General features: G+C 42.0%; 1 protein-coding gene across 1 annotated transcript in view; it reads right to left on the reverse strand.

Annotated features, from left to right (window-relative positions):
• TRAPPC10 (trafficking protein particle complex subunit 10) overlaps positions 1–22965 on the reverse strand; it is an 83866-nt gene that overhangs the window by 55206 nt on the left and 5695 nt on the right. The window contains exons 2-3 of the mRNA XM_012779069.2: positions 11343–11424; positions 5962–6097 (exon numbers count right to left, since the gene is read on the reverse strand). Of these exons, the coding sequence (XP_012634523.1) occupies positions 5962–6097; positions 11343–11424 (218 nt within the window). The remainder of the gene's footprint in view (positions 1–5961; positions 6098–11342; positions 11425–22965) is intronic.

A 22965-nucleotide genomic window follows, 5' to 3' on the forward strand; every position in this document is an offset into this window, starting at 1 on the left:
CAAGAGTAAGCTAATTATATGCTGCATATTTTGCATCACAGGCAGTTTTTAGGACTTCAAGTGTTGTCTCCAAGAGCCCCAAGTGCACTGTGCCTGCAAGTGGAAACCAAAGGCCAGAGGGCCCACGGCCTGGACTCCAGCAGCCTTGGAAGCCAAGAGCAGTACCGGGCACTCGCTGAACGCCTCCCCAGCCATTCCAAGGCCGCCAGGCACCCCCTACCCAGACGCCGCCCTGCCCCCACCCAAGGAGAAGAGTCCTGGCCTCAGGCTCTCCACACCAGGGAGTGGCTGAGCACCCCATGAAGGGACACCCACACAGCTTTGGTCCCATTTGTAGGGACTCTTCAAAAGATACCTCCCAGAGCAGAGGGAACAAAGACACTCCATGCGACTCTGAGGGCAATCAGCTGACACTGTCCAGCCATTGCTCCCTACCATAAGCCAACAACGGCAACATGATGAAAACGACTCCACATCTCTAAGGAGACCAGGCTGCACCAGTGAAGCTAATGCTAATGGTCTAGAATGAAAACGAAGCTAATACAGGAAAAACCCGCAACAGAAATTATCCAAATGAAACAAAGAGACAAAAAAAGACTGAAAAAAAATCAGTGAGCTGTGGGACCCCAAATGGTGCATGTGCACGAGTGTGTGTGTGCGTGTGGTGTGTGTGCACACGCGTGCGCGTATACATATACATATTTGGAGTCCCAAAGGAGAAGGAAGAACAGAAAAATATTAGAATGACCAAACATTTTTAGAAATTAGATCAAAATTATAAACCCAAAAAGCCCAAGAAAACCCAAGCACAAAAAATATGAAGAAATCTACACCAAAGCATATCATAATCAAACTGCTAAAAACCAGTGATAGGCCAGGCACAGTAGTTCACACCTACAATCCCAGCACTTTGGGAGGTCAACGTAGGAGGATCACTTCAGGCCAGGACTTTGAGGCCAGCCTGGACAACAGTGAGACCGTCTCTACAGAAAATTTTAAAATTAGCCAGGAGTGGTGGCATACACCTGTAGTCCCAGCTACTCAGAAGGCTGAGGCAGGAGGATCACTTGAGCCCAGGAGTCCGAGGCTGCAGTGAGCTATGATCGTGTCACCACACTCCCACCTGGGCGACACAGTAAGACACTGCCTTTGAAAAAAAAAAAAAAGCAGTGATAAAGAAAAAAATCTTAAAATGCCAAAGGAAAAAAGATTATTTACATACAAAATAAAAAGAAAAATGAAAGATTTTGTGTGGGGCAACAACGTAAGCCTAAAGACAGTGGAATAACATCTTTAAAGTTTTAAAAGAAAAACTGTCAAGCTAGAATGCAGTAAAAATATTTTTCAAAAATGAAGGCAAAATAAACACATTCTCATATATTCAAAAGCTGAAAGAACTTACAACCAAAAGACCTGCACTGCAAGAAAAGTTAAAGAAATCCAGCCGGGCACGGTGGCTCACGCCTATAATCCTAGCATTCTGGGAGGCCGAGGTGGGTGGATTGCTTGAGGTCAGGAGTTCAAAACCAGCCTGAGCAACACAGTGAGAGCCACACCATAAAAAATAAATAAAAAATGAGAATCTGCACCTACGCAAAGGAATGGAGAGCAATGGAAATGGTAATTAAATGGATAAATATAAAAGACATGTTGTCTTATTTTAAGTATCTTTAAAACATAATTGACTAAAGCAAAACTAGTAATAATGTGTATGACAACAGCAACTCCAACGGCCAGGAGGGAGAAGGAGGAGGTACACTGTTGCAAAGTTCACGCATGCGGTGCATGCCGCCATGTAACACTAGTTGAAGCAAGAATGCGACAAGTTACAGTATACTATAAACTCTAAAGCTGCTAGTGAGATAACACAACAAAGAATTTTACTTTTAAATCTAAAATCCTAAATGTTATCAACTTACTCCAGAAACCTTTTTATATAGATGATAACAAAGACTCTAAAAAAAATGCCCCCCCATTAGAATGTAATTTTAAGGAAAAAAACTCAATCAAAATGGCCACAAAAACTAAACCTAACAATAAAAATGCAAGACTTTCATTAAAAATATTATAACACATTACTGAAGGACATAAAAATGGCAAAAAGAATAGAAAAACACACCATGTTCCTGAATCTGAGAAGATAATTGATTTAAATTCTTCCCAAATTGACTGGGATTGGGATTGGAAATTTATTCATGGCAATCCCAATCAAAATGTCTCCAGCCTTGTCTTTTTTCAGCTGGTGTTCCAGTTATCTACTGCTGTGTAGAACATTTCATGGGTCACAGATCTACAACCTAGAGAGGATTTGGTGGGGACAGAAGTCTCTGCACCACCTGGTATCAGCTGCAGCGCTTTAAGGCTGGGAGCTAGGTGATCTCTGCTGGGAGGGGCTGAATACCTCGAGGTGGCCTTCCCAAGGAGATGCTTGGCTTCCTCACAGCATGGTGGCTGGGTTCTTAGAACAAGCATCCCCAGAGAATCCTTCTTGGTAAAAGATGAATTATCTTTTACAACTTAGTCTCGAATATCACAGTGTCACTTCTACCTCAGGCAGAGGCCTACCCAGACTCAATTGTAGAAAATTCAGACCCAGGCTCTCAAAGGAAAGTCACTGTCATGTAGAAGGGAGCATGGGGATGGGACATGTTAGAACAGCCATCTTCAGAAAACAATTTGCACACTTGACATATGGAAGAGAAAATGTATACTAACCAAGAGGCTTATTTTAAAAGAGCAGTTATCAATACATAGCATAAACATGTAATAAGTACAAGTCTGATTCTGACACAGAATAGACAATGATCAGTAAAACTGAAATGCCCAGAATATTGTGCATACGGGATGCTGGTTTAAAATAAAGGTGATATTTCCAATAAGTGGAGAAAAGACGGACTATTATGAAATAGTGGTAGGCACCTAAATGCTTCATTTAAAATGTAAAATTAGACTCTCAACTTCCACAGCTTCTACCTATATAAAAATATCTTGAAGCTAAACAGGTACAAATATAAGACACAAATTATAAAATTATTAAAAGAAAATAGAGGAGATAATCAGTTACCTTCAGATAGACATTATCCACACACCATTTTTAAATAACATATTTCACTCCATAAAAATTACAATAGTTATAAATATCTATACACCAAATAGCACATCAACCACCTACACAAAACAGGAATTACAGAGGAATAAAAAACACACCAATAACAGACTTTGCTATATAACTGTCAGTTAAAGATAGGCCAAAAGGACAAAAATTAAAATCTCAGTGACCTAACCAACACAATCAGTAAATAAGATCTTATGGATAAATATTTAACATTATAATCTGGAAATAAAGAAAATACATTCTCAAACACACACAGAATACCCACAAAACTTGATCATTTATTAGGTCACACAGAAAAAATAAGTTTTTATAAAGCAGAAATACTATAAACACTTTCTGATCATAGGACAATAAAACTAGAATACTTTAATGAAATTTTTTTTAAAATGTCTTTCTGGAAACTACAAAAACTTTGTTAAATAACATTGGATGAAAAGGGAAATACAAACAGAAAATGAAGATTTTCTGGAGAATGTTTAAAGCAGTAACCAGAGAAAAATTCATAACTGTAACGACCTATAACAGTAAAAATTAAAGAAGAAAAATAAATGCACTCCAAAGTAAAAAAAAATTATAAAAAAAAAAAAGCAAACCATAAGAAAACAAAAAGGGCTGGGTGTGGTGGCTCATGCCTGTAATCCTAGCACTCTGGGAGGCGGAGGTGGACAGATCGTTTGAGTTCTGGAGTTCAAGACCAGCCCTGAGCAAGAGTGAGACTCCGTCTCTACCAAAAAAATACAAAGAAATTAGCTGGATTTTTAAAATTATCTTAAATTAAAAAAATAATTTAAAAAAAGTTTGACAAAAAAGAAAACAAAAAGAAGGAAATAATAAAAATAAAAGCGTAGAAATTAATGAGCAGAAAACAGAATAGTAAATCAGATTAATAAAAATCCTGGTACTCTGGGGAAAAAAAAATCAAAAATCAAAAAAAATCAAACAACTAGTTAATTTAATCAAGGAAGAAAAAGAAAAAGCACAAATATACAAAATAAGAAATAATGATGGGGAAATAACTACTGACACAGAGCACGTATTAAAAGTGAAACAGAGACCACATCATATACTTCAATGAAAACAAATTTTAAGGCCAGGTGTGGTGGCCCACGCCTGTAACCCCAGCAATCTGGGAGGCCAAGGCAGGAGGACTGCTTGAAGTCAGGAGCTCTAGACCTGAGCAAGAACGAGACCCAGTCTCTACTAAAAATAGAAAAAAATTAGCCGGTCAACTAAAAACAGAAAAAAAAAAAATAAGCCAGGCATCCAGGACAAGGGTACCAAGCTACAAGAACCAAAATACCTTGTTATACCTACAAGGTTCTTATACCTTGGTTCTTATACCAAGTTACTAGAAAGTGCTCAAAAGGACATAGGACCCAGCTTGAAGTGACTCTCATCAGCCAAATCTGGGACAACTCGAGCACCAGAATAAGTAAGGGTAACTGACTACACCCACTGAGCACACCGAGATCCATGGACTCCTCCTCCTAGCAGAGCACTGGCTGACAGAGCGGGCGGAGTAAAGTTAGCAAGCCTTAGTAAAGACGGCTTCAGCAGAGAGTCACTGCTAGATGCTAAATCTAAGTAGGAAAGCTGGATAAGGAGCAGGATACTCACATGCTCTTAGAGTGAGTGGCTCCCCAGCGATGGCTTATTGAGCACAAGGGGAAAAAAGTGACCATACCATGGAGCAACCACACATTTCCTTGACCAAGTGACCAAATCTAATGTCACCAACGAGAGGTCAGCAGAGTTCACACGGCAGGCCTAGGATGGCCATCCTTAGCTGCTTCCAAGGCTGGCCCTTGGCTACTCTGGGAACTCGGATTTGGGAGGGTCCCCAGCAGCCTGCACCGTCTGTGCACACAATGCGGCTCGTACCCCGCTGGCTTTCCTGCAGGGAGGCAGAGTCTTGGCGAGTGCCAGGCGGGGGCCTATGTGACCAGCCTCAACAAAAGCCCTGAGCAACATGTCTCCAATAAGCTTCGCCGGTAGAAAACACCTCACGTGTGATCACACGCGTTGGTGAAAAAGCCATCCTGTGTGGCTCCCCTGGGAAAGGACACAGAACAAAATCAGCAAGAGGAAGGGCATGTGGGGTGAAGTCCGAGGAAAACCAAGCACAGGCTTCCAGAGGCCTGTCTCATTAAAATCACAAAAAAACTACCCCTGCATCCTCAGATCTAGGCTAAACGTCAGTGTGTAGTGATTTATGTGCTTTGTGTAGTGCTAAATGCCTGCTTTACTAGAGTCAAAAATACACAAAATGACTCACAGAATTTTCTATTATTTCATGACAGAAGATTTCTGCCAAGAATGAAAAGGTTCTTTCTGGGTTCGTGAATACACCACTGGGAAACAGGAGCGAAGCTGCCATGCCCGCGCACGAAGGTGCCCGCACTTGGCGGAGGCAGGGAGCACTCCCTGAGCGCACTGTGACAGTGACAGCGGCCGCCCTCTGCATTTCACAGCCACGCAGCAGAGACAGCACGGACTATCGCGTACAACAAGGGGCACGAGGGTGAACACATGAAAACACAACTGAAAGTAAAGACTAAAGAGTTAAAGCTGACTGAACCCAGCAGCCACGAGGGCACAGGGAGACTCAAAACACAGGAAGTGCAATTATATCCTGTGACAATGGCATGAGTGCAACACACCAGACCAGAGCAGAAACGTGCCTTGACAAAGCCACCCACTGGATGAAGAACGAAGGGAATACCCACATAAAGAGGACACTGAACAGGAAATTCGAAAAATTATAGCTGTCTTAACAAAACCTCAACCCATGAATTTTTAACCATATTCCAACACACTCTCCTTTCCCCCACCAAGTGAATACTTACACAGCATTCTGTCCAATAAATATGAAGGAAGGGGAAAGTGAGCAGAGCTTTGTTTCCTTCTTTGGGCAGCAGCTCCTCTTTGAACTGAACAAAGTTAGACTCTAGGTGAATCATCTTTGGAGCCCGGCCATAGGACCTATAAACAATTTTTTAAACATCGCTGAGAAAAATTCAGAAGTATACATAATATTAACCCTGAATCATAACTATAATATTCTGCCCCAAATCACTCTGTGAATTATTTTTTTTTTTTTTTTTTTTTTTTTTTTTTTTTTTTTGGAGACAGAGTCTCACTTTGTTGTCCAGGCTAGAGTGAGTGCCGTGGCGTCAGCCTAGCTCACAGCAACCTCAAACTCCTGGGCTCGAGTGATCCTTCTGCCTCAGCCTCCCGAGTAGCTGGGACTACAGGCATGTGCCACTATGCCCGGCTAATTTTTTTTTTATATATATATATATCAGTTGGCCAATTAATTTCTTTCTGTTTATAGTAGAGACGGGGTCTCGCTCTTGCTCAGGCTGGTTTTGAACTCCTGACCTTGAGCAATCCGCCCGCCTCGGCCTCCCAAGAGCTAGGATTACAGGCGTGAGCCACAGCGCCCGGCCTCTGTGAATTATTTTAAACACAGTTCACATGTACATGTCAAAGTTCTCTCTCTGTAAAATCTTTCATTTTACTCAAGGATAAAAGCATCGTAATACATTTAACCGGGGCCACACAGACTTCTGAAAACAATGGGTTTTACTCGCAGTGTAACTCAATCTATACGCCACTACAAAAGACAGAAAGTACGTCCCACATGTCCAAAATGCAGTTTTAATTTATTAAAGCTTTAAAGCACATGGATACTTTTGGGACAACCTGTATTATCCAAGAAACAAAATTATTTGGTGAAAAGAACAGATTTTTAGTTGTAGAGCTCAATAAAATAGAAGTACGAACCTCCATTTTTCCCTCCTCTAAAGAACAAACCCATAGAGAAACCCCACAGCAGCATGCATCTCATCCAGGGCTGTCGGAGGGCACGGCCACTGCTCTACTACACCTCTGAAATCAAACGCGCCACACGCACCTTGTCACCACACCTTTATTCTCCTCTCTAGTAGCTGTGTCTCCTTTAAGCATCAACAGCTAGAGTTTTCATATTTGTATCCAATCTAAGGATGCTTTGTGTTTAACAAATTAAAACCAGCCATGATTCACGTGATTCTGCTTGTGCTGGAACCTGTGTATTCACTGTGTGCAGGCTATTTTTTCCTGTCCTTTGTGAGATTAATCAAGTTGTCTTTTTCCATTCTTTTTCTATGCTGGTTTGAAAGCTTAATCATCTACTTCTATTCTACTTTTGGTTTCATTTTAATTCTTAATATGCACAAACCTGTTTTTTTTAAACTAAAGTTTAAAAAAAAAGTCTATGCCCACTTTTCTCTGATCTCCTTCCCACACACCTGAAATCTTAGATTTTTTTCATTGTTTAAAGGCCTGACACTCTAACTCACATAAAATATTTTTATGACTTGTTTGCTGGTAGTTGCTTCTTTCATCCTGCGATTTCTGGGTTCATTTCTCTTCTTGTTGGGATACATCCTTTCATTATTTCAGAAGGGTGGGAAGGTTCCTGATCTCACAGATGTCTAAAAATGTTTTTACTCACTGCAGTGCTTCCCAAATACCTCCATGTCGTGGCAAGCAGTGAAAATAATATTAGAATGGCACCCAGGAGTAGACACACATGAGTTTTTGCAGCCAGAGTGATTAAGCAGGCCCAGCCATCCTGTGTCCCGGTTGGCCTCCCCACGGCCTCTGAGGAACAAACTTTCTCAGCACCCATGTCTCAGGCAAGGCCCTCAGGGTGGGAGACACTGACCCAGTCTTCCCTCTTGAACAACAACGTGAATAAAGAATTCTAGGTTCAAACGTATTTTCCCTCAGTACTGTCAGAAGATTGTTTTTAAATGTTGTCTTTTATGTTGCATTTTAAACATAAAATGTGTGTTAGAAACTATACATTTGGTTCTTCTTCTTTTTCTGACTCCTTGGCCTGGTTTCAGTTTGCTTTGTGCTCCTTCCGTTCTGCTTGGCATCGAGTGGGCCCACGCAGCACCCGGACTCCCACGGGGAAACCCTGACAGTAGCTCTTCAACTGCGCCTGCACGCCACGCTCTCCACGGCCTCCTTCAGAAAGGCCTGGTGCGTGGAGCACACCTCAGCTTTTCCTCCACGCCTTCTCCCATGCTTGGCGTTCCTCTCCTGAGCTTCTCAGCTCAACCTTCCGACTCAATGATCCGCTCTTCTGTGACACAGCTGGTCAGTGCAGCTGGTAAAGTTTCTGTTTCAACATTTTTTCATTTCTAAGATCTAATCAATTTTTAATTTTCACTCTTGATCAAGCTAATATAGACATACTTTAAAACATCAAATAGTACTAAAAAGCTTTTCTCACCTGCACATACACAGACACCCCTACACCCATGTCTTAGTCTGTTTTCTTATGCTGTAACAGAATATCATGGACTAGGTAATTTATAAACAGCAGTTTATTCAGCTCATAGTTTAGAGGTTGGGAAGTCTAATGTCAAGGTGCCAGTATCTGGTGAGAGCCTTCCTGTTGCATTATAACATGACAGAGGGCATCGCCTGGCGAGAGGGCAAGAGCCAGAGAGCCAGAGAGAGCTCACTTTTGTGACAAAGCCAGTCCTAGGATAGAGAACCCACTCCTCATAACAGTGACATCGATCCATTCATGTTGGCAGAGGCATTAAGTTTCCAACACATGAACTTTTGGGGAATGCATTCAAACCACAGCACCCCACAACAGCAGGTGCCTGCCCCATCCTTCCCCACCTCCCCTCCTAAGTGAGTTTCCTGGAGCTGCCACAACAAATGACCACAAACTTAGAGGCTTAAAACAACAGCAGTTCACCCTCTCACACTTCAAGAGGGCAGGAATTTGGAATCAGTGTGTCAGCAGGGTTGGTTCCTTCCAGCAGCTCTATGGGGGGTGCCATGCCTCTCTCCCAGCTCCTGGTGGCAGCTGGCAGTCCTTGGTGTTCCTTGGCTGTGGCTGCATCACTCTAATCTCTGCCTCCACCTTCACATGGCCTTCTCCCCGTGTATCTCTGTATCTGCTCTTCTGTCTCCCATAAAGACATGTGTTTTTGGATGTTCTCATATTGACAGGACGATCTCATACTGACATCCTTATCTTAACTATACCTGCAAAGACCCTTATTCCAGTGCAGCCACATTCTGAGGTTTCAGGTGGACGTATCTTCCCTAAGATGATGCATCCCTTTGCTAATTTTGACAGTACACATCCTCTGTCGTTTCCGAAAAGGAGAACACACAGTCTTTTTTCTGGGGCTATCCAATTTCCTGAGATGAATTCTCTATTCTTTCGCCTAAGAAGCATGGATCCATCACTTCTCGGCCTTTTAGCTAAGATCAAGTGTAGAAGCATGGATCCAGCTACAGAGTTCTTGGACCTGAGCTGTGTCCTGTCCAGAACTTAGACTTGCTGGCTTTAGAATGGCACTTCTGCAGTGCCTCTTACCCAAGGCTCCTGAAGAGGGGACTAGAGTAATCGCTTCACTACAGATGGGAGTGGGGGCCCTCTGTCAAACCTCCCCGTCCACCCCTCTACTGAGCCTCCCCAACCCTGCTCTCATCCCGGCCTTCCAAGCTCTGCGCATTTTCACCTGTCAGGGACTCGCCAGCTCTCATGGAGCCACCTCTGCGGACTCAGGGGGGTTGACTTCTCGGCTCTCTTTCCTAATCCCTCCACCTGTCCTCCTCCCCCCACACACACACCCCTCTCTCGGCTGCTGCTGCCTCCTCTCCCTGCCTCTGTCCTTGCATATTTAGGCCTTTTTAGTCCTTTATGTCCTGTTGCTTAGTATTTATTTGGTCCATTTTTTTCAGTGCATTTATTTGTTTAGTATTTATTTGATCCATTCAGCAGGGTTTCAGAATGGTGAAGAGATAAATACATACATTAAACTTACACAGTTTATTTCAGTTTTTTTCTCATAACCCCCTCTCTTGTATCACGGACACATTTTTCTTCTTTTATCTTTCTAAATGTTTAAATAATATATACTTAGATAAAACCCTTTATAGATTACTCCACTTCTTCAGGTATCAAATGACTCTATTTGCTAAACTTATTAATATTTTCTCTCCTTCACAGCACTGGACCTCCTCATATGTTGAGAAATTTTTCTCTTACCTTCTTTATACTCTTTGTATCAAATATTAGTAGCTAAATGCATACTTTATATGACACTATTATCAGGCACAGAAATTAGACTATCTTCACTAGAGAGCCGGGGTAAGTCACCCCTAGAAAGCCACATTAACTCCTGACGTTACCAGGGCACAACCTGGTGGTCAGAAAGGAATGATGCTACAGGAATCAGAACCACATGCACAAGAATAACAACAGAGTATTCTATGCATGCACCCTGGGTAAAATCAGATTACTTGTATTGATAAGACAAAATCCAAACATTTTCCACAAATAATATTTGCTCTTATCAGAAATAAGTTTTCTAAGATGATCCCCAGTCAATGACAGATGACCAATTATATACACACAATAGAGCTACTCGAATGTCTGTTCTGGCTTCTCTTCTAATTTTTAAGTAATACCTTTCTGTATAACTTTCCATCCTTAATAAAAGTGCACAGGAGCTCAGGGAGGAAGGGGGCTCCTGTCAGAAGGTAGATACAAGCCCATATCTCTGCTTTAGGTAGAATCTAAGTGAAGCCCTGTCTCCTTTGTAAACTGCTTGTGCCTCTAAGACATTCTGACTAACCATGAAGAGTCATAGGTCATTCCTATTAAAGTGTTTTTTTGTTTTGTTTTGTTTTTTTTGAGACAGAGTCTCACTTTGTTGCCTAGGCTAGAGTGAGTGCTGTGGCTTCAGCCTAGCTCACAGCAAACTCCTGGGCTCAAGCAATCTTTCTGCTTCAGCCTCCCAAGTAGCTGGGACTACAGGCATGCACTACCATACCTGGCTAATTTTTTCTATATATATTAGTTGGCCAATTAATTTCTTTCTATTTATGGTAGAGGCGGGGTCTCGCTCTTGCTCAGGCTAGTTTCGAACTCCTGACCTTGAGCAATCCGCCCGCCTCGGCCTCCCAGAGAGCTAGGATGACAGGCGTGAGCCACCGCGCCCAGCCTAAAGTGAGTCTTTAACTCAGAAGAATTGTCTTGTTTTTACCCCCAACGTCTCATTAAGAAAATCATCCTATCCTGTAAAGAATAAGACCCACAATTATATGAAGCCATTCCGTTTCTTTACAACAGACTTTAGACCTTGGGCTTTTAACTTGTGCTACTTCACTAGCAAAAAACCAGAAAACAAACACACCATACCTCCTCCATTCCATTGGTTCTCTTGGAAGCTGCTGGGAAAGCGTTGGGTAAATAGAGGTAAATAAATTCTGATCTCCAGCACCTACAAAAGGAATAAAGAGAAATTCAGTTATCATACTTTTAGGTGAATACAGGCAAGACAGGTCTAAAGTTTATTAAATTGGTATTTTTAGGTAATTTTATATTTAATATTAATAAAATGACATCACAAGATTGTTTTGTACCTATAAATGCCTAGTCTCAAGAAAACCCAGCGCTAGGCCTCGAAGAGTGAACTTAGCCCTCACGATGCCTCCAACGAGGTGCATGTAACTTTCCCAGGAGGAGAGTGAGGGCCACAAGAGGTGAGTCACTTGCCCATGAAAACAAAGCTAAGGAGGCACAGAGCTAGCTCAATGGCAGCCAGTTTCGCTGCACTCTGTAGCCACTGCTTCTCCAACGTCAAGAGAACAGCCCAAAAACCCCATGCAGAAAAGGAAACCCAGAGCAGTGACCATACACAGCTTCACCAAAATAAACTCAGTGTCCACCCAAATGCCAGCTGGAGGTAAAATCTATACCAGGCAAACACTATACCAGGTACCTGCCAGGCACCCTCTCATTCAGTCTTCACCATAAATCCTGAGAGGAAAGGCACAAACACAACCCTGATTTACAGACAGAAAGTAAGGTTTGAAAGGTCAATGTGTTCAGAGCACAAAGCTGGCTAGTGGCAGATACTAGTCATCCATCCAGTTGTGTCTAACTTTATGCTGCACACTTGGTTGTTAATTTAGCTCTTTTATCCTAGCTTTAATAGAAATGAAAAATCCATTTAGTTTTCATAAAATGATAGTATAACTGTATTATACTTAAGCTAAAAAGAACCTTTTAATATAGATGACTAAAATTCTTATACTCAGAGGATCCTCTTACTTTAAGCAAAACCATTTTCCAAATTGCTTTTATATTGATCTTTAAGAAATCACTGGGAATTGATGTGGGCCATTAACACATTTGCTTATTTTGCTATCATGAACCTAAAAATAAAACCTCTGAAATTCACATAATGTCAAGTCACTGCAGAGAGCAATGCCATTTCTGGACAGATGGCGTGGTGGCTGGGCGGGGCCTGGGAGCCTGACTGCCCAAGTCCCTGTCTCCACACCACCCCTGACCAGGTGCCTGTGCTGGGAAGACCATTCACCCTTCCTGGGCCTCGGGCAGCACACATGAAATGGGAAAATAAGAACACCACCTCCTCAACAGGGCTGTGGTGAGGACTAAATGAGCCAGTACGCATAAACTGCCTGGAATAAGGCCTGACACATAGTACTTAAAAAGGGTTACTGGTACTATATTTCTGTTAGATAAATGTAATTTTTATGTTTTAGCTTATCACTTTTCACCTTGCTCCTTTATTTGGTAGTCATCTTAAAAATCAATAAACTAAAAAACCTTCAGTTAGCTTCAGGTTTCTTATCTTTGCCAATTTCTGTTGCCTCATTAAAAGGTTCTAAGATTAATGTATAAATTCCACTTAGCTCTTTGCTAAGTGGAAAGTGAGCCAACTAAATGGAGGCTTTCTCCTCCCTCACTTGGTTTTCTATGTAAAACTACGCGCACTCTCTTGCTCTCTGTCCTTGCAATAAAGTCCCCATAATTGCAAAGTCCCCCTCCAAGCTCATCTCTCCCAGGAAACCTGCTCACAATAAGCCCGATCCAAACGGAGACCACAGAGTTAGTTCCCCTTCTCCCATATTCCATCATGGACCGAGCTTTAACCTGTGTAAGTCTGATGACAGCTCAGTCAGCACATCTGCCAAGGGCAAAGATGTCATCTGATGTGACTGGGGATTCAGCCCGTGCCCACTGGCCTCAGCACCTGTCATGGGCTGATTTGTGTCCCCCACTCCTCAAATCCATACAAGGAAGCCCGAACGCCCATACCTCAGAACATACTTGTATTTGAAGATAAGGTCTTCAGTTAGTAAGGTACATAAGTTAAAACAAGGTCTTTAGGGTAGACCTAATCCCACATGATGGGTGTGCTCATAACTGAAAACGTGAACACAGACATCAGGGGTGCAGCAGGGCCACATGGAGATGGAGAGAAGACGAGCCAGGGAGAGAGGATCAGGAGAACTAGGTTTAGTTTATGAAGCCGAGAGCTTCACTTTGGACCTTTAGTCTCCAGAACCATGAGACAATAAATGTCTGCTAAGCCACGCAGTCTGCAGTATTTTGTTATGGCAGCCCTCGTAACCCTAATTTAGATTTGAAGGCCAAATTCTTCTAACCCATTGGAGCTCTACATTGATTGAATAAGCATGTGAAGAAAAACCACCACAATTTTCTCAGAATACATAGCCATTATTAATTAATAAATTCTTAAATCTTTATATCCAGCTTTATGAAAATGAGAGGTACCTTTGAAAATGGGGCATAGAGAATCAGCACATGAAAGATGGGGCAGAGCTTAAGTGTAAAACCCCAGAAGAATTCAACTAAGCTCAAATGATAGGTAATTAAATTAACAACATAAACTCTGCAGTTTCCTCATATATAATCCGGCCACTACGTAGAAAAGTCATTAGGGCATTTAGGGCTGAACTACAAGAGCAACTTCCAAGCTGATTTTTCATTTTAACCCCATGGGTAACAGAGGCGTGGGCAAAACCAGTAAGGATGGACTTGTTCATAAAATAGCTACTAAAAGCAAAAATGAGGCTTAAGATTGAAGCACCTATGTTCAGAGAATTGTGTTCAGAAAATTGCTGTTTATTGGCCAGGTGCAGTGGCTCACGCCTGTAATCCTAGCACTCTGGGAGGCCGAGGGGGGGGCAGGGATTGCTCGAGGTCAGGAGTTCAAGACCAGTCTGAGCAAGAAAGAGACCCTGTCTCTACTAAAAATAGAAAGAAATTAATTGGCCAACTAAAAATATATAGAAAAAATTAGCCGGGCATGGTGGTGCATGCCTGTAGTCTCAGTTACTTGGAGGCTAAGGCAGGAGGATCACTTGAGCCCAGGAGTTTGAGGTTGCTGTGAGCGAGGCTGACACCACGGCACTCTAGCCCAGGCAACACAGTTTGTCTCAAAAAAAAAAAAAAAAATGATTCCGTGATTTAGAACAACAGGTAAATTTCAACAAACTCAATGTCCCAGCGTTAGTCAGTCAGTCAGGGCTGCCATAACAAAACGCCATAGACTAGGCTGCTCATGAACAGCAGACACTTATTTCTTAGTTCGGGAGGCTGGAAGCCAGAGATCAAGGCAGCAACAGATTTAGCGCCTTGCTCTTGCTGTGCCCTCACATGGTGGAAGGGGTGAGAGAGCTCTCAGGGGCCCTCTTTTATAAGGACACCAATCTCTTTCATGGGGGCTCTGACCACATGACCCAATCACCTCCCAAAGGCCGGGTCTCCTAATAGCATCACATCGGGATGACAGCAGAGAGAGAAGCTGCTGGCTAACAGAAGTCAGGAGAAGGGCCATCTGTTTACTGCCCCCATACAGACAGCACCAGGGCTGCACGCCCTAAGCACTTCCCACAAACTCACCGAACCTTCACCTGGAAACCAAGGCACTGAGAAGTCCCCTAGTTGGCCCAAGGGCAAGCAGCAGATGGGGGCCAAAGCTGGGATTCAAACCCGAGCAGCCAGGCTCTAGACTCTATTCTTTGCTACTGCTCTGTGCTGCTTCTCAATTTCTTCATGTGATTAAGCTTACTAGTTAATCTGAGGCAGTTATATTGACGACGATTGGCTGAAAATACAGGTTCCAGAAGACCTTCTGCAGACAGAGTGAACATCTGCTTTCCATCGTACCAATTCTTAAACATATAAAGCTGTGTAAAGGTCTTACCACAAAAGTATAAAAGGATCAGGAAATTATAACCATGAGAGAGCACCAAAGAAAAATAAAACGCTCAATTTGTACCTGGTACAAATTCTGAAATACCTGCTACCATATATTTTCAAGATCGGTATTTTTATTTGGAGATTTATGTTGGGTAAAAAACATTACTTAAAGATTCTAAATATTTGATTCTCTGACACAGTATAATTTTCTTTCAAATTCTTTAGTATAGTTTTAGTAAAAGGAAACAGTAACTTTATCAATAAAGTATATCTCTCACTTTATCTTATATTGAAGACATCTGGAGTATTTCAGCCTGTTAACAAGACAGCTGTCTTCAGCTAATGGACTAATTCTTTTTTTGTGAGACAGAGTCTTGCTTTGTTGCCCAGGACAGAGTGCCATGGCGTCAGCTGGACTAAGTCTTAATTTTAAAAGGTCAGATTTATTTCATGGGGGCTTTGTGGCTTGGGAGCTCTAATCGGTGGACAAGACAGCAGGATGGATCTTAGTTCAACATAAGACGTGCTGTGGTCCCAGCAAGAACTTGCACTCGGGGCGGTGCCAGCAAGTGTCCCACATCTCAACCCTCAGCCAGGGGCTAAATGATCTCCTAGTTGGGACCTGAGAGAGACTTGAAACAGCAGTGGAGTGACTGGACTCAGACTAGAGATGACCTAACTTTAAGGCCCTTCCAAGCAAGATTCTATGATCTTGTTTTTGAACAAAAAAGTCAAAGGAAATATATAATTTTTCTAAGATTTGCTTTGTAGAAAAATTTGCAGAAATAGCCATTCTTTGAGCACAGTGTTAACAAAGAGAAAACTGTACCATTAGGCAGTTCATTCATGTTTGAAAACAATGTGTTATAGAGGGCATTGTCTTTCAGCCTAAATCTAAGGTTGCCCATAGACTGCACATTATTTTTCCTCAACAGCTTTTGGTGAAAGAGACTTTCAAGACTTTCAAATGGACGATAAAAACATCCAAGGTCACAAACTGAGAAGTCATCTCAGCCTGTTCAATAATGCATAGAGTAGATTTGCTATAATTCAGGTATAATGTCAATGCAGTAATGAAAATTAATGCTTCAAATTAGAGCTCTTTCATGGGAAAACAAATATCAAATTCGTAATGGTGAAGCAAGGAAACCCTCCCCAGCAGCCCTCTCCGAGTATCAGTCTATGAAAGAAAGGCTTTCATATTTGGAGCTGGGGCAGGGAGTGAAGGTCAATGAAAAAGCACAACAAAGGATGCAGATGGTATCCAGACTCCGTAGGTAGAAAGCAAGGTTCAGTCCTTCCCTCTATACCAACCAGGCAACTGACTCCCCGTTTCCATAAATAAACATCATCCTCCCTTTATTGGAAGGTATATATTTGAGAAGTAAAGCAAATGACACTCCCACAGATCCTAACCTCAAAGTTCCGAGAAGTTTAAAGGCCGAGTTCAAGGAAGTCACTCCTACAATGGACATGATGGGGATCACCTCCATTGGGTTGCCAGCTGTCACTGATCTCCTGTGTCAGGTCTGCCAAATGACATCGATTTAAAATCCCAGCTCAGTAAACCCTGCCATTTCATCACCAGCATTCCGTTACACCGACTCCAGCTAGCTTCCTCCAGGTCCTCACTGTGCTCTCCACTTGTCAATCCTCATGCGTAAGCACACACACACTCTCCCAGCACCCAATCTGTATAACAATTACTACCCCCAGAAGGTATAACCAAAAGAAAAACTGTACATTAGTGTTCAAGCTTTTGAGTTTTTAGGGCTTTTTTTTGAGACAGAGTCTCACTCTGTCGCCCGGGCTAGAGTGCTGTGGCGTCAGCCTAGCTCACACCAACCTCAAACTCCTGGGCTCAAGCGATCCTCCTGCCTCAGCCTCCCGAGTAGCTGGGACTACAGGCATGAGCCACCATGCCCGGCTAAGTTTTTCTATATATTTTTAATTGTCTGGCTAATTTCTTTCTATTTTTAGTAGAGACAGAGTCTCGCTTTTGCTCAGGCGGATCTCGAACTCCTGACCTCAAGTGATCCTCCCACCTCGGCCTCCCAGAGTACTAGGATTACGGGCGTGAGCCACCTCGCCCGACCTAGTGTTCAAGTTTTATACCGTGGAAGTCTGCAGAAAAGGAACCACAGCCAATACCCACAGACTAGTCACAAGATGTAAGGTCCCCAAATCTTTTCCTGTTTTAACTTAAAAGACAACTGAACACATGCCAAGGATGCTCAGAGGCCTGAATGAACTCCTCCAACCAGGGAAACAAGTCACCTTCTCTAGTTCTCAGAGACCAGACTTATGCAGAGTTTAAAAAGGAAGATTGGATAACTGTAGCAAAATAGAAGAATATTGAAGAATCAGCCTTTAACAGTTTATATATTTTTAAAATAAAGAAAACATAGAATTATTATAGCAGTTTGAATCATAGTACCATAGTCACAAGTTAAAAAGACAGCCAGGCATGGTGGCACGTGCCTGCATTCCCAGCTACTCAGGAGGCTGAAGCGGAAGGATCACCTGAGCTTAGGAGGTCAAAGCGAGCTATGATCATGCCACTGCACCTCCAGCCTGTGTGACAGAGTGAGACCCCATTGCTCAAAACAAAAAGAAGAGAGAGACCCTGCCTGCTCCTGGCATGCCCAGTCTTGGGGCTTTGGACAAAAGAGTTATCAAACAGCTATTTCCCCAGATTTCCCCTTCACTACTTAAAGCCTTTGTTCAAGGATCACTTCCAGGAGGTCTAATTGCAGTTTCCAAATGACGTAACCTTTAAGGAGGGGAATTTGGCAACATCCAGCAAAATTACACAAGCATTTACCACAGCCCTAGCGATCCTCCCAACAGATACACCAGCAAGGTTAAAAGACAGATTATTTGACACAGCACTACTGGAAAAAGGAAAAGACAAAAACAACTCAAATTCCACCACGGGGGCTGAGCAGAGTAAATCACGGGACATCTACATAACAGAGTATTACACAACTGTAATAAGGAAAGAGAAAAGGTGGCTCACACTTGTAATCCTAGCACTCTGGGAGGCCAAGGTAGGAGGATCACTTGAGGCCAGGAGTTCAAGACCAGCTTAAGCAAAAGCCAGACCCCATCTCTACCAAAAATAGAAAAATTAGCCACGTGCAGTGGTGCACGCTACTCAGGAGGCAGAGGCAGAAGGCTTGCTTGAGCCCAGGAGTTGGAGATTGCAGTGAGCTGTGATGACGCCACCATAGCACTCAAGCCAGGGGGACACAGTGAGATTCTGTCTCCAAAAAAAAAAGTAATGAGAAAGATCTCTATATACTTCTATAGGGTGGAGTGCAGGGAAAAAAAGCGAGGTGGGAAAAAAAATGTATGCAGTTGGCAATCTCTCATTTAAGAAAGGAAAATACAAATATTTCCCTTTTTATGTAGAAGGATAAACCACAAATATTTGTGATGGAATACTCAGATAAAGGAGGGGTTACAGAAATGAACACATGCTAGATTTCTTTAAATATACCTTGTTTTGTAAATTTTATTTTGGAAACAAATATTTTATACAATTATAGCACAAAATTAAATTTTAAAAAGGTTTTCCCTAAAAATATTATGAAAATTAAAACAAATGAACTTAAATGTACACACACCACATATCTGTGGTATAACCTCAGAGAAACTGTGACAAGTGACTTTAAAACTACAGTAATGAGGCCAGGCGTGGTGGCTCATGCCTATAATCCTAGCACCCTGGGAGGCCGAGGTGGGCAGATTGCTCGAGATCAGGAATTCAAAACCAGCCTGACCAAGAGCGAGACCCTGTCTCTACTAAAAATAGAAAGAAATTAATTGGCCAACTAAAAATATATAGAAAAAATTAGCCAGGCATGGTGGCGCATGCCTGTAGTCCCAACTACTCGGGAGGCTGAAGCAGGAGGATGGTGTGAGCCCAGGAGTTTGAGGTTGTTGTGAGCTAGGCTGACGCCATGGCACTCTAGCCTGGGCAACAAAGTGAGACTCTGTCTCAAAAAAAAGAAGCTAACTAGAAAGAGATTCTTTCTTTTTGGCCAAAGATGGAACAATCTGCACATCAATGAGGCAACAGCTTTAATGGACTGAAACATATCAACTATGTTCATAATAATTAAGTTAATAAAGATATGTTTAAAAACTGCTAATTGATCACCATCAAAGGAGGCTAGTGAACAATTCGTTTTGAAACCAGTTACATAAAGGGAAAGAAACATGCAATGCCTCGCTATGCCACTGGGTAGCCTACCAATTATTATACATGCAAGTATGTATGTGTGTACATGTATATACACATACACATTCTTTACAGAAATATTTCAGCTAATAAATGAAAAAGAAATGGCAAAATGAGAATATCACCATTTTGTAGCCTTTAGGGAATTAGTGATATGAAAGTAAATGGCTGCTAACAAACATTACAAAGAGAGACAGACATTAATGCATCTGCTGAAGAAAGAACACCCACCAGCTATGAAACAATATTGCAAAAAATAAAATAAAATCCAACCTGAAGCCAATTTCGTCTCCTACTTTAACTACCGAAGTCTAGATAGTGCCACCTCTTCAGGACAAACAAGCTGGATTTGTCAATAAAGTATAAGAAAGAAAAGAGAGATGGAAAGGAAATGAAGATTTTAAGACAGACACAACTTATCTAAAAACTTTATTTAGATGCTAGTTCAAACTGTTTTTTTAGAAAAATATATTTAAGACATACAGGAAATTCATGCACTGAGTATTTGACAATAAGAAATAGTTTTAGGTGTGATTTTAAAAAATACCATAGATTGGGTGGCTTAAACAATAGAAATTTATTTTCTCAGAGTTCTGGAGGCTGGGATGCCCAGGGTCCAGTTGTCAGCAGATTCAGTTTCTGGTCAGGGCCTGCTTCCTGAATTGCAGATGGCCACCTTCTTGCTATTATCCTCAGGTGGCCTCTCCTTGGTACAAAGGTGGGGTCCTCTCTCTTCCTACAAAGCCAGTAACTCCATTACGACAGGCCCATCCTCCTGACCTAATCTAACCCTAATTACTTCCCAAAGGCCCCACCTCCCAATACCATCACACTGGGAGTTAGGGCTTCAACATATGATTTTGGAGGGGACACAAACATTCAGTCCATAACATACATTTATAGATAAATTACATAATGTCTGAGATTTGTTTCAAAATAATATAAGATTGGGGAGAATGAGGGGTTTAGAGAAGGAAGACTGGGAAATTCACCCAATTGTTGAAGTTGTATGAAAGATCTGTAGGGTTTATACTATTCTATTCTACTTCTGCATGTATTGCAAGTTTCCATAAATTTGAATTGTTAAAATTCTCCTATTTCCCTTATCCTTTTCTTTTTTTCCATAGCACTTATCACCTATTATATAATTTATTATTTATGCATATTGCCTATCTCCCATAGACAACGTAAGTAAGTTCTCAGAGGGCTGGGATCTTTGCTGATGTAACCCAAGCCCCTACAGCAGTGCCCAGCGTGGAACAGTAGCTCAGTAAAATGTGCGGACTGATGAATATAGCCCAGCTCCTCCATACTCTACGCTAAACCCAGGAACCCCACAGGTCAGGATATGCTACTGTGCAAGTAATGACAGTGCTGGATTATCAAGTTCTCAGAATATGAATTTAATTTTGGAATGAATAAGATTATACTAAAAATTTCTAGTGTATTGCTTAGTTCTTAGAATGCTGAAGTAAAGGAAAGTAACATCTTTATTTTATTCAACTCTATGGCAAAGGCTTTCTCTGAAAGATAATTTTAGGGACAAACCTCCCCCCTTCCATGTGAGCAGATGGCGTGTGACTCCCTAAGTACTTGGTAGAGCCCGGCAATAGAGGAGGACTCAGACACCTTGACACTGGCCCAAGAGGCTCTATTCAACAGCAATGACTGATCAGGCACAGCACAACTGGCCCTCAGCGCTTCAACTTCAAAATGACCTCCAATGGCCATTCTCATCACTAGCTGTCCAGGTGAACTAGAAGTGCCCACAGCTGCCATGCTACATACAGATTTAGTTAAAATTACTACCCAGACGGGTTGCTGTCATTTCCAAGGCTCTACCTAAAATTTCAATTCTGAAATTTAGGCAGACTTCTAAATGCTAACTGATCTCAGTTAAAAGTAAGAAAAATTGAGGCTATAGTGGCTCACATCTGTAATCCCAGCACTTTGGGAGGCTAATGTGGGAGGACCACTTGAGGACAGGAGTTCAAGACTAGCCTAAGCAACAGAGTGAGACCTTGTCTCTACAAAAAAAAAAAAAAAGAGAGAGAAAAATTAGCCAGTGTAGTGGCATGCACCTTTTAGTACCAGCAACTTGTAAGACTGAGGCAGGAGGATTGCTTGAGCCCTGGAGTTTCAGGTTGCAGTGGGCTGTGATGATGCCACTGCATTCTAGCCCAGGCAAACGAATGAGACCCTATCTCAAAAAAAGAAAAAGAAAAAAGAAAAATTTCCAAATATACAACAGTTCCTGGTAAACCCAGGGTCTAAACCTATTGCCAGTTTCTCTATCATTTCTCTACTTTTTTTTAATTTTGGAAACAAGGGCCTAAAATAATACTGAGAAATGAAACATCATGTCACATATGTCCAGAAAGCTATGTAAGGCATTTATCACTCTAGGGGGAAAAAAATAACGGAGAAAGAGAGTGCAGAAGAGGTTCATCTTTTTCTAAAAAGAGATCACCCCACCTTGTGTCCACATCTAGAACCCAAAAGCCCAGATGCCAAAAAACCGTTCCCTTCCTCAGGAGTAAAGGGAGGACAAACCTCCAAAGATAAAAGATACAAAACCAAAGACACATGATGAATGCTGGCCAATATGCACTCAGCACATAACACAGATACTTGGGGGGGGGGATGGTGTCCCCCCCAAAAGAAATGTCTACATCCTAAGCCTCTGAACCTGTGAATATGACCTTATTTGCAAAAAGGGTCTTTGTAGATGTAATTAAGTTCAGGAGCTCAAGATGTGATCATCCCAGATTATCCAGGTAGGCCTACATATAGCTGGATTCCAGATATATTTCAAAGATAAAGATATTTACTAATGGACAACTGATGATCAGTTGAGAGAGGGAAAAAAAGGAGTCACAAATGACCCCAATTAATTTAAGACCAAAACATTGTAACTATATTTAAAGTAAATGTTAGGAGCAGATACAGAGGAAAGATCTGATGAGGACAGAGGGAGGGCAGACAGAAGGAGAGAAAGCCACGGGAGGCCGGGAGGCAAACAGCACAGTGGCTAGTACCAAGGGGGCTATGTTTGGCACTAACAGTGCAGTCTTCACCAATCCTGGTCTATAACTCCAGAATGTGGGGACAGGAAAGGCAGCCCTCAGAGATCAGCGTGTGATTCCTCATGCAACCACGTACTTACACACTAAATCATGTGATTTGCATGAAGATGCTCTGTCAACTGGCAAAAAGCTTTTCTAGTACAAAAAATCCTTAAGTCAGTCATTTGCATTTCCACTGAAAGACAACCAACTTCAGCCTTTCTTGTCTCTCCCTGGATGGACTGCAGAATCATGTCATTACCAGGGCTCTGGAGGAAAGGCAGTAAAAAAAAAACAAAAAAAAAAAAACTCCTTTCAAGGGAAAGACTGGATCATGTGTTATGCCCATCATGCTTGCTTATTTCAGAGATTCTTCATCTTCAATACTTACAAAAAAAAAAAAAATCAGTGCCGGGCGCAATGGTTCATGCCTATAATCCTGGCACTCTAGGAGGCTGAGCCAGGAGCATCA

This window comes from Microcebus murinus, chromosome 1 (genome assembly GCF_040939455.1).
Source record: "Microcebus murinus isolate Inina chromosome 1, M.murinus_Inina_mat1.0, whole genome shotgun sequence".
In the NCBI taxonomy this organism is placed as follows: Eukaryota; Metazoa; Chordata; class Mammalia; order Primates; family Cheirogaleidae; genus Microcebus; species Microcebus murinus.